This window comes from Urocitellus parryii, chromosome 6, assembly GCF_045843805.1.
Source record: "Urocitellus parryii isolate mUroPar1 chromosome 6, mUroPar1.hap1, whole genome shotgun sequence".
Lineage (NCBI taxonomy): Eukaryota > Metazoa > Chordata > Mammalia > Rodentia > Sciuridae > Urocitellus > Urocitellus parryii.
In genome coordinates, this window is record NC_135536.1 from 194,908,909 (window position 1) to 194,921,228 (window position 12,320).

The 12,320-nt window shown below is 53.6% G+C and overlaps 1 protein-coding gene across 1 annotated transcript; it reads right to left on the reverse strand.

The window, feature by feature from the left end:
• Nucleotides 1–2,242: 2,242 nt before the first annotated feature.
• Nucleotides 2,243–9,729, reverse strand: Mmp9 (matrix metallopeptidase 9). Its single transcript, XM_026408334.2, has 13 exons — nt 9,589–9,729; nt 8,887–9,119; nt 8,415–8,563; nt 8,021–8,149; nt 7,749–7,922; nt 7,346–7,519; nt 6,814–6,990; nt 6,539–6,694; nt 5,416–5,698; nt 5,148–5,287; nt 4,418–4,568; nt 4,225–4,328; nt 2,243–2,465 (listed from the first exon to the last, which is right to left on the reverse strand). The coding sequence occupies exons 1-13, from the start codon at nt 9,727–9,729 to the stop codon at nt 2,347–2,349; spliced, it is 2,130 nt and encodes a 709-aa protein (XP_026264119.2). The 3' UTR covers nt 2,243–2,346.
• Nucleotides 9,730–12,320: the final 2,591 nt, after the last annotated feature.

Here is a 12,320-nt window from a genome sequence, read left to right on the forward strand (position 1 = left end):
TTTAGGCTTGATTGCGGGTAGATGAGATTGTCTTTGATTAATGTAGTCATGACTGGAGGAGGAGCAGTTTTGGAAGATGGTGCCCAAGAGTAGGGTTTGACCTGATTGGTTGAAATGCCTGGTAAGTCAACAAGGAGTGGGCAGTTGAGCATATGCATCTGGAGCTCAGGGGAGAGGTTAAGACTGGGGATATAAATCGTGGAGTCTTTAGCAGAGAGTTGCTATTTAAAGCTCTGACTAGAGCACAGGGAATAAGGGAACACAGAAGAGAGAAGTCCAGCATTGAGCGCAAGGGCGCCATCATTCAAAGGTTGCCAAGTGGAGGATCCAGCCAGTGAGTGGGAGGAGAACCCGGACCAAGGGAAGAAGGAATTTCAGGAGGGAGGGCAGTTCAACCCCACCACGTGCGTGATGCACTGGCAGCTGGAGCCCGTGGTGGCTTAGAGAGGGAGACTCGTGGCTTAGTGGGGCTGACAGGAGGCGGGATTAGTGAGAGGAGGATGGGAACCGAGAAGGGGAGCTGGGGAATGGAGACATATGGGGGGAGTTTTCCCGTGATGAGGATGAAAGCAGAGAAACGGAATCGTGTCTAGAGGCAGAGGGAGGTGAGCGGGATTTTAAAGGTGGGTCACTCCTGGGCCAGAAACAGAGGACTTTGGAGAGTGGGTTCCCCCAGAAGAAACCTGGGGGCAGTTCTCTGAACTCCTCTTTAAATTCCCACTTAGGCTTCCGGTCCAGGAGATGATCTGATCTAATGAGACCCAGCACCTCCACTCACCCACCCCACTCTTCAGTCGAGGTCCCCCACTGTCCTGTGAGGTCAAACCCACACACCTCAGCTTGGCCTCTGGGTCTTCTCTCAGCTGGCCCTTGCCCCTTCTCCCATCTCAACCATTCCAGAATCCTTTTTGTCCTCTCCTATCCACATGCCACCACTGCACCGTTGAGTTCACCAACCCCCCTGCTTTTTCTCTTCTCCCACTGTTTGCACCAAGAGCGCACATTCCAATGCCACTGTCACTGCTCACTAGCTGTGAGGCCTGGGGTGAATTGGGTCACTTGGCCTTAGCTTCTCATATGTAAAACAGGGGGCTGGTGATGACTATAATAGTTCCTGGAAGGCGACAGTAGTACCTGTCTCACGGGATGGTTTTAACTCACACAAAGACTTGGAACAGGGCCTGGCACATGATGATGTACAAGAGGTAGCTACTGTCATGTTTGTGTGCATATTTGACTTACTCACTGCCTCATCCCAGGCTCCTAGGCTGTTGCCATATGAAAAACGCTGCGAGCACCATCCGAGTATCTGTTGCTGCATGCACACGTGTGTGAGGGGCACAGAACAGTTCACAGTTCTTAGCAGATTCCCTCTATGAAGATGGGCCCGTTGGCACAGGAAGATGCCCTTGTTCATCCTCCCCAACCAGTTCCAGGTGTGAGGTGGCTGGGAAATGTTCTCCTACTTCAACCGCGATGCACAGAATCAATCTCTCTCTCTCTCTCTCTCTCTCTCTCTCTCTCTCTCTCTCTCTCTCTCTCACACACACACACACACACACACACACACACAAGGATGACAGGCTCTGCACCTTCCCAGCATAACCCCACCCCACCAGCCACAGAGTCTGCCTCTGAGAATGAAGCTTGGGTCTATGTGCTAAGCAAGCTCTGAGGACACTGTCATTCCCTCTAAGGTCTGAGGACCACTGGGAGGTCCTTGAGAGAAGGATTAGACCAATTCATTCCTCTGTCTCCAGTGCCCAGCACAGAGCCTCCTTCCATGAAGAGGCTCCATAAATGTTTGGTGGATGAATAAATAGGTCATTTCCTCAGCTGTGAAACAGAAGCAACCACAAACATTTCTAAGAGGAAGGACTGGGTACGTTAATATTTATGAGAATCCCAGAACCCTGCCTGGCACCTAGTAAGCACTCTGTCAGTGAAATATATACATCCGTCCATATGACGGAGGAGAATCCAAGATAAAAAAAAATGAATATGATAAAAATTACTGAGTACCTACTGTGTGCCAAGACTGTTGGAGGTCTCAATTCTTTGGATGCTTATACTCTAGTGGGGCAAGACAGAGGACTAATAAGCAAATATGAAAACACCCGTAAAATGCGAACACACACAAAGGAAAGCTGCTCCTAGAGGTTAGAGAATCCAAGTTTATTAGAAACATTCGGACAAAAAAGAAAGCTGTGAAGAGAGGGCCCAGCCCACCCCCACTCCTCTCTGTGTTTAGAAGACTTCACCAGTTTGTATCCTGCAAACTGGCCTCTTTCCCGTGGGGAGGTCCCGTGGGGACCTGCACTGCGCCGCTGGAGCCTGACGGGAGCCCTAGTCCTCAGGGCACTGCAGGAGGTCATAGGTCACGTAGCCCACTTGGTCCACCTGGTTCACCTCCTTCCTGGAACTCACTCGCCAGAAGAAGCGGTCCTGACAGAAGTAGGCTTTCTCTGCAGGGGATAGTCAGGCATGAGAGGGGTGACTCCCACCCCACCAACACAGACATCTGCAGACACAGGAGCAAGAGCTTTACAATCATCCCTCCTGGCTCTCTAGATTTTTCCAAGATTTTTACATGACACTTCCATCTCCACCACCTGCCTGTGAGATGCTGGAAGGCACTGGCACACAGTAGGTGCTCCCTACACATTTTGTGAATGAACTAGAAAATAAATGAATGGATGGCCTATCTTAATACTCAAAGCAATTCACTCAATATTATTCATTGAGCAAATTCATGTATTCATTCAAAAAATTTTTACTGGAGCTGGAGGTGTGGCTCAGAGGTATACAACTTGACTAGCATGAACAAGACCCTAGCACTGCAAAAAAAAAAAATTACTGACTCTAATTTTCTTAAAAAATATGAATATGGTTAAAATTATTGAGTACCTACTATGTGCCAAGACTGTTGGAGGTATTAGAGATATAGCAAAAAACAAAACCAAAAAAATACATATGTATAGGCATGATCTGAATTCTTTTGGTGCTTATACTCTAGTGGCACAAGTCAGAGGACTAATAAACAAATATGAAGACAAATGAAATTGGTTCTGACAATGTAGAAAGCTATGGAGGAAATACAAACTCCTGGGCTGGGATTGTGGCTCAGCGGTAGAGTGCTTGCCTAGCACAGGCGGGACCCAGGTTCGAGCCTCAGCACCATATAAAAATAAAGGCATTGTGTTGTGTCCATCTACACCTAAAAAAAATAAATATTAAAAAAAGAAATATAAACTCCTAAGTGAAAAGATAACGAGAGTTCTCTGAGATGGCCTTAACACTGAGATCTGAAGGATGAGAGAGAGGCAGCCTGGTGACAATGTAGGGAAAGAGACTTCCAGACAGAGGGAACAGAAGGCACAAAGGCCCTAAGACAAGAATGACCTTGATCTGTTTAAAGAGCAGCAGGCGGAGGTGGAGTACAGGGAATCACAGGAGCAGCAGAGAGGATGGGAACACAGAGGTTTGGAGGGGTAGGGGTCAGATCGTGTAAGTTTCCTTGACCTTGGAATAGGCTGGGGGTCATGCCTGGACCATTCCCCTCCCTACTCTCAGGGAATACACCAAAGGTTATTGGAAACCAATATGGCTTGGATTAAAGTGTTTGTAAAGGAGATAGTAAAAAAAAAATGCTAGATTCAAAAATGATTTTGTCTGTAAAGAGAACAGATCTTGTCAACTGATGGCATATGAGAAGAAGAAGGAGAAGGAGAAGGAGAAGGAGAAGAAGAAGAAAGAAGAAAGAAGAAGAAAGTACAGTAACTCTAGCTCTACTCGTCCCCAACTCACAGATGGGAACGCGGAGGCTCCAAGAGCGGCAGTGGCTTGCCCAGAGACGCCCAGCTAGGAGCTGCCTTTTCTCTCACTGTATCCCAGTGGCTGCATAGCTCTGGCATAATTTGGCACCTGATGGTTGCTGTGTGACAAGGGAACATGCCCCCTTGCAAAGCTTACATCCTGTGCTAAAGGGGAAACAGCTTCCTGTTGGGGACGTGGTTATTCTGGGTCCTGGTCCTGACTCTGCTGCTGACTCCCTGAAAGACTTGGGGACGTCTCTGCCTCTACAGAGAGTTAGTCGGTCAGTGCTGGGGCACTTCCCCAATCTCCAGGGAGATTGTTGAGAATTTGTCCAGTCGCCATCGCAGTGGGGCGACTGGGGGTGGTGTCTCCTAAAGGGACCCTCCGTGGCTCGCACCGCAGCCTCACCTCGGTATTGAAAGATGTCGTGCGTGTTCAAGGGCACCCCGGGGAACATCTGATCCACCGGAGAGGGGCTCCGGGAATCCACTCTCTGCGTCTTCACGTCGAACCTGCAGCCGGGAGGCGAAGGGACGGTGCTGAGCCCGCGGGCGGGCGACGGCGCCCGGGCTCCCCCTGCCGGCGGCCGCGTGGCTCTCACCTCCAGAAGAGATGCCTGCTGAACAGCAGCGCCTTGCCCCCGCCACGCGGGAGGACCCCGGTGACTTGGGTCACCTCAGAGCCCAGACCCAGCTTGTCCAGACGCCGCGGGCCCAGCACCGACGCTCCCGTGTACACCCACACTTGGCGCCCTGCAGGGGAGAAGGGTCATGTCGGACTGGGCATGCGGGGCAGGGGCGGACGTCCTCCTTGAATGTCCGAGGGGAGAAGCGGGCCAGCCTTTCCTAGCCCGGAGAGCCCGGAGTCTCGGTAGCCAAGAGGCCCAACAGCTGGGTACCAGTGTGCAAGGGGTGGCGAGCCGCCGGACCCAAATGCAACCCCAGAAAATATGACAATTTGCGGGTACCGGAAGGGGGAGCCCTTTTCCAATCGTGTAATTTTTTATTTAATTAAATTAATTTATTTATTTAGGTGCTAGGAATTAAACTCAAGGGAGCTGTAACTCTGAGCTACATCTCCAGCCTTTTCTTATTTTTTTTTTATTTTTAATTTGAGACAGAGTCTCACTAAATTGCTTAGGGCCTCGCTAAATTGCTGAGACTGGCCTGGAACTAGGCCTCCTCCTGCCTCAGCCTCCCCGAGTTGCTGGGATCACAGGGTGCACCTTGGCACCTGGCACTGATGCATGCTTCACCGGCCACAGTGGGTCTCTTGATCCTCCCTGCTGGCGCGGGATGAGAGGTGGCGGAGCAAGAGAGCAGAAAACTCACCCGAGAAGAAGAAAATCTTCTTGGAGAGTGGCTCCTCGAAGGCAGAGTCCAGTCGGGCGGGCAACGCGGGCCACGTGTCGGCGATAAGGAAGGGGCCCTGCAGCCGGGGCCCTCTGCCCTCAGAGAATCGCCAATACCGTCTGAGGACGTGAAAAGGGCAGGACAGGGCGCTGAGCATGGAGCCTGGGGCCAGCGGGCGAGGGGACGGTCCCTCCTCTGCACATCTGTCATCCCAGCATCCCTCGTCCGCACACCCCCGCCCACTCACCCATCCTTGAAGACGTGCAGATAGTTCCCGATCTCCGCAATGGCGTCGAAAACGTCCACATTGCAGGGACTGTCCACAGGATCCAAAGTCACTGGGGCCTCAGAAGGACCAGCCGTGGGAGGACCTGTAGGGCCAGCTGAAGGGGGGCCTGTAGGGCCCTTTGTGGGGAGCTCTGAGGGGCGGGCGGTGGGGGGTGCGGTGGGGCAGACCGTCGGGGGAGCGGTGGGCTGCGGCTCAGGTGTGGTGGTGGACGGAGGTCTTGGGTCAGGTTCAGGCCGAGAACCTAAAGAGAGACCCTGACTGAGACTCCCCTCCACTCCCGCAGCCCCGCGGAGCCCCGCGCAGGCGCAGCTCTCCTCGCTCGCCTGAGCCGGCCTTCCCCAGCCGCAGGCAGGCGCTCCCCACGCCCTGGGCTTTCATTCAAGTCATACTTTTCCTGGCCTGGGCCCTGTGCACAGAGGACAGAGGGCTCACCAACCCAAACAGTGCTGAGGGCTTTAGAAACTCACAGGTTAGCCTTTGATCTTAGAAAAACAAAAAAACAAAAAACTATGACTTAGATTCTTTTACACCCTCACCTGTTTTTGCTCCTTTCTGTGTGTGTATGTGTGTGTGTGTGTGTATGTGTGTGTGTGTGTGTGTGTGTGTGTGTAGTGCTGGGAACTGAACCCAGGTCTTTGCACATGACACTCAGCACTGAGCTATACCCCAACCCTCCATATCCCCAATTTTTTTAATGAGGAACTAACACTAGATCACGACAAAGAAAATATCAAAAACACGATGCTTCCTATATGCCACACATCATTCTAACTCATTAAATTTCATGACAGCCCTTTGAGGCAAGTACTAAAATTAACACTTTACAGACAGGAAACTGAGGGGTGAACTGATATACCCAAGGTCACCTGGCTATGAAGTGGCTTGTCTGGCTTTTGAACCATATCTACCTCTCCCTAGAGTGTGGGTTCCTTAGCACCATCTCCAAGCATTGACCAGGCAGTGACTGCTCCCAGGCCCCACCCCAACGGATGTTGAGGTCCTCCCCCTCTGGCATTCCCTGGTCCTGCGGCTGAGCTACCCCATTTCCTCTGCTGCGTCCACCCCTGTCCCGCAGCCTCACCATAGAGATGCTGGATACCCTTCACGTCGTCCTCGTGCAGCGGGGAGCCCTCCAGGAAGCGATACATGGGGTACATGAGCGCCTCTGGCACGGAAGAGTGATCCAGACCCAGCGCATGACCGAACTCGTGCGCCGCCACAAGGAACAGGCTGTATCCTGGAGGGAAGGAACCTGAGATGTAGCTCCGGGCAGAGCCCCCAGCACTGGCCACCCGACCTCCGCTACCGCCTAGGCCACAGCCCCCAGCCTGGAAGCCCCTGAACCATCCCGCTCACCTTGGTCTGGGCAGAAGCCCCACTTCTTGTCATTGTCGAAGTTGGAAGTGGTGGCGCACCAGAGGCGCCCATCATTGCGGCCATCGCTGGTACAGGTGGAGTACTCCTTGCCCAGGAAGATAAAGGGGAAGACGCACAGCTCCCCGGCGGAGTTGCCCCCAATCACAGTTGCGTCAGCTGGAGAGACCCAGAGTGTTGGTGAGCCAGGGGAGGGGGTCCAATAAAGTGCCAGAGGGGGGCCAAGCAAGGAGCTAGAGGATCTTGGTGGCCTTTTTCTAAAGCCTATGGGCGCTATGGAGCACAGCAGAGACCCGCGTCCCCAATGGTCAGGGCCTAGGTCACCAAACCAAGGAAGAGGCCTCAGTCCAAGCCCTGGACTTTTGGCTGGGCAACTGGAAGTTAGGGCGAGGGGACATAGTCATGGTGTGTGGATGAGGAAGGAGTAGAGACAGAATAATGAGTGAAGGAGCCACATTTGAGGAACCGATGCAGGATGGCAGAGGAAGGCTGAATCAGGTAGGCAGATCGGTACCTCGAGTTGGGCAGAAGCCATATAGCTTGTCCTGGTCATAGTTGTCGGTGGTGGCACACCAGCGGTAGCCATCAGAGCGACCTTGGGTGGTGCAGGCAGAGTAGGAATTGCCCTCGAAGATGAATGGAAACACGCAGGGTTTGCCATCTGCATTGCCATGCTGGGTGTAGAGTTCTGGGGAGGTGAGAACCATTTACCTTCTCGTGCAGCACAGCAAATGCTTTGACCCACCGACCACTTGCCGTCCAACCCTCCTCCCTTCAGTTCAGGAAATTGGGCCCAGAGAGCAGGAGAATGACTTGCAGGCCACACAGCACTGGTGGCAAAGATGGGATTAGAATATAAGATTCTGGACCTTCAAGGGTAGTGACACCCACATCCCTCGCCGTGACCCCTCACTCACTCTCACTGGGGCAGAAGCCGAACTTGCGGTCCCTGTCATAGTTGGCGGTCGTGCTGCACCAAGGAGCGCCGTCGGTGCGGCCGTCTGTGGTGCAGGCGGAGTAGGAGCGGCCCTCAAAGGTGAAGGGGAAGTGACAGGGGGCTCCATTTGCGTTTCCAAAGTGGGTAGGAACCACTGCGGGAAGAGGACTAGCGTCAGGAAGGCTGCTTATGGGCGTGGGAGAAGGGAATGGAGGAGGCGTGTAGGGACACCGGGGCGGCTCCAGATCTCACCGACGCCCTTGCCCAGCGACCACAACTCTTCATCATCGAAGTGGGCATCTCCCTGAATACCGGGGCCAGGAGGAAAGGCGTGTGCCAGAAGCCCGTCCTTCCCGTCGAAGGGATACCCGTCTCCGTGCTCTAAAGACGCAGAAGGAACCGGAGTCAGCCAAGTATCGCTGGGCAGGTTGTGCGCTGTGCAAGGGCGCGGGACCCAGCGCGGCCCGGAAACCTCCCGGCGCACCGCTTTCCAAGCCTGGCGCGCGCTCTGCACTCCCGCAGGAGGGGGGCGCCCTGCGCGCAAGTGGCGGTCAAGGCCACCAGGAAAGCGGGTCCACCGCGGCTCTGCTCTCCTTGGCCCTCCCTCCCATGCCTGGTCCGGGAGTCCTGATTTGCCCCTTCTCACCAGCGACACCAAACTGGATGACGATGTCTGCCTCCCGGCCATACACGCGAGTGAAGGTGAGCGGCGTCACTTTGCTCCACACGGCGAAGGCACGGGCAAAGGCATCGTCGATGACGTCGCGTGGCAAATCTTCTGAGTAGTTTTGGATCCTGTAGGGGAAGGTGGGAGGAAAGAGGCCAGAAGTGAGAGGCTGGAGCAGGACAGCAGCGACACCCCACGTTTCAGAGTCTTCAACATATGCCTCGTTCCCCGAGGGCATCCCCCTCAGATATCCCCCACCGGCCGTTTGGGTCCCCACAGTGGACCTGACAGAAGTTCCACTCAGAAAGGGAAACTGAGGCTCAGAGGTGGAGCCTTTTGCCCCAGGCCCTACAAGTAGTGGATCCAGGACCTAAGACAGGATGTGATCACCCCAGTACAAACCCGGATCCCGACCCCACCCTGGTCACCCACTCTGATCCCAACCACTCACCAGTATGTGATGTTGTGGTGGTGCCACTTGAGATCACCCTCAAACGTTTGAAATTTGCCCAGATCTGGGACACCGCAGCGTGGGGTTCGCATGGCCTTCAGGGTGGCGCTGTCCAGCTGACCAGTCTGGGGCAGGGACAGCCGCTTCTGCAGAAGCAGCAGTGCTGGGCGCAGGGACAGTGCATCCGTATGCATCTCAGCCACACGAGTGTAACCGTAGCGGAACAGGTAGTCCTGAGGATGGAGAGCAGAGACATCCCAGAGCCCAGCCCCTTTCTCTGCTCTTCTGGCCCAGGACTTGTCTCTCAGGTGCTCAGGGGTGATCAGTAAGGCATTATATCCAGGACACTAGTGCTGCCCATTCAAGAATCCACCTCCTGCAGACACCCTCAGCTCCTTCCCACCCCTGGGCACTGCTCTCCCTAGGACCCCTGGGGCTTACCCTTGTTCACTCCCAATTCTTGACCACTCCAGAATCCTCCAGTGTCCCATCCCCCACACCATCTTCCATTGCCCACCTAGCAACCCCCATTTTCTGTTATCTGCTCTGAACATCGCAGACCCCAGTGCCTCACCCCGGACACCTCTGTTCCCCATCATCCCAAGACGTCCCTGAACATCTCTGAGGCCCTGTGCCCCTTTTGGTCCACTGCATACCTTCCTGGCCAGCCCTCCCCCACTCTCCGTGGGGGTGTTTGCTTACCTGTGCCAGCTGCATATCAGTGAGATTGGTGGTTCTCAGGTCTCTGGGGAAGACCACAAAGGCGGGCTGGCGCTGTGCAGGTGCGGCAGAGCAACATCCCAGCACCAGGAGTGCCAGGACCAGGGGCTGCCAGGATCTCATGGTGAGGGTAGCCGTGTCTGGCTGCAGCTGTCCTAGCAGGGGCTTTAAAGAGTTGCCACTAACTGAATCAGTGACCCTGCCCCGCCCCTCCAGGCAAGTGCTGACTCAGGGTGTGTGTGTGGGTGTGTGTGTGTGTGTGTGTGTCCGCTGAGCAGCCCCAGCTCTAGAAGGCAAAGAAAGGTCTTACACCACTCCTCCTGTCCCCCCCTGCCACAGCTCCACTGCAGAGTCAGGCAGGACCCCAGACCCGCAGGAAACCGCAGGCGCTCTGGGGAGGGGTTGGTTTTGCAAACTGCAGAGTTTGTGGGAAAGGGAGGGAGGGGGTGGACTCCCCCAGCCCTCAATCTAAAGGCCTCAAGTGGTCAGCCACAGAACCTCCTTCCCCAGGCTCCTTGTCCAGACTCCTTGAGATCCCCAGCCCACCTCTGTCCATCTGCTGCCTCCCCTCCTTGGATTTCAGTCCCACCTCTGCCATTTTCCAACCATGTGGCCTTGGCCAGAGTCCCATCTTAGCCCCTCCCCACACTCCGGGCTCTGTGCTCTCATCTCCTCCCTGAAAACCTGTCTGGACTGGCTTCCTCTCCCATCTGGGGGCGGAAGGTCTGGGTTCTGGAGGCACGACCTGGGGGGATTTCTCCTGGGGAACCCCGGGTGCTCAGGATAGTAAAGGAAGCCTTTATGCTTCTGCAAACCTGCAGAGTTGGCTGTATTCTTCTTTCAGGGCCTCCGGCAAATGTCCTCACCACACTGAGTCTGTTTCCTCAGCGGTAAAAAATGGACTTTTGGTCCCTAAACTGACGTGCAGATAAATAAGATCAAATACATACAATGCTTAGTACCGAGTGCATTTTAAGTCCCCAGTAGATGGTGGTGATTTTTAATTACAGAGGCCAAGACCAGGACTGTGACCGGGAATGAGAACACTATGGTCTTTGGGTCTGTGCCCACCCTGTGACCTGGGTAAGTGCCTTCCCACTTCTGGCTTTGGATTCTGACTGCCCTTTCTCCTGGCAGCTCTGCTCCATCCAGGGAAGGCTTCCTCACCAATGATCACTTCTCCAGTAACCAGAGCCTCCCTCCCTCCCTCCCTTCCAGCCAGCCAGCCAATGTGGGGCAGGGCCCATATTTTTTGCCTTCTCCAAGGCCTTATTTGGGAAAAACAACAATAACAATTCAAATGGGCTAACCAGGCAGGCATGGGTGGTATGATGCCAGCGACTTGGGGAGCTGAGGCAGAAAGATAGCAAGTTTGAGGTCAGCTTGGGCAATTCAGCAAGACCCTTCTCAAAATAAAAAATAAAAAGGGCTGGGGTGTAGCTCAGTGGTAGAGTGCCCCTAGGTTCAATTCTCAGTACCAATCTGTTCATTAATTCATAAAAGTGTCTAGTAGCCAGGTGTGGGGGCACACACCTATAATCTTAGCCACTCAGGAGGCTGGGGCAAATTCAAGCCCAGCCTTGGCAACCTATTGAGACCCCGTCTCCCAATAAAAAAATTAAAAAATGGCTGGGGGTATACTCAGTGGCAGAGCCCCTCTGGGTTCAGTCTCTAGTACCACAAATACATTACCTAGCAGGTGTCAGGCATTTTACATACACCCAATAAATGAGGTTGTGAGACAGGAAAACAGAAGCTCTGAAGTTTCCTATTTAATGAGAATTTGCTTTGGAGTCATGCAGTCCTGGACTTCAGCGGCAGCTCTGCCACTTTGCAGCTCTGTGATCTTGGGCAAGTCACTTGACCTCCATGACATATCAATGCATTCTTTGAGGCTGACTGTGTTGAGCACAGTGGTAAGCTCTCTGCGGGCTTCTCTGTTCATCCCCACAGTCCATGAGGTAGGTTTGATGAGCAACCCTCTCCTATTCAGAGGAGGGAACTGAGGCTCGGACAGTTAAGGAACTTGCTTGTGGCCACACAGCAAGTTAATACCCAGAGTCAGGACTCAAGCCATGGGCCGCCTCCTTCAGAGGCTTTGCATCTGTAGTAGGAGTAGTAGGGATCGTACCCCCAGAGGTATCTCGCCACTGAACCACATTCCCAGATCCTTGTTTTTCTTTTCTTTTCCTTGGTACTAGGGATTGAACTCAGAGTCACTTGATCACTGAGCCACTTCCCCAGCCCTATTTTGTATTTTATTTAGGGACAGAGTCTCAATGAATTGCTCAGCACCTTGCTCTTGCTGAGGCTGGCTTTGAACTTGCTTCCTCAGCCTCCTAAGCCATTGGGATTATAGGCATGCACCACATGCCCAGCCCCAGCCCCTTAAAAAAAAAAAAAGTTTTTTTTTTTTTTTTCTTTTCCAATTCTGAGACAGGGTCTTGTCTTGTTAAGCTGCTTAAGGCCTCACTGAATTGCTGAGGCTGATCTTGAACTTGTGGACCCTCCTGCCTCGGCCTCAGTTGCTGGGATCACAGACGTAGACCACTGCACTTGGCTCGTGTTTATTATCATTTACAGGGAACTGAGATGACCAGAATGCAGACAGGGGCAAAGGGTGGACTAGTGGGGTGCCTTCAGCCTGGGCCCTTCTCCTTTGATAATCTGCTGCCCATTGAAGACAACAGAGGGGCCTCCAGCATCTGAGAGAT

Coding starts and splice junctions, on each gene's coding strand:
- Mmp9 (XM_026408334.2), bottom strand. CDS start 9,729: ATGAGATCCTGGCAGCCCCTGGTCCTGGCACTCCTGGTGCTGGGATGT. Junction 8,150..8,414: donor CATCCAGTTTGGTGTCGCTG/GTGAGAAGGGGC, acceptor CTGCGTCTTTAG/AGCACGGAGACGGGTATCCC. Junction 7,923..8,020: donor GTCGCTGGGCAAGGGCGTCG/GTGAGATCTGGA, acceptor CTCTTCCCGCAG/TGGTTCCTACCCACTTTGGA.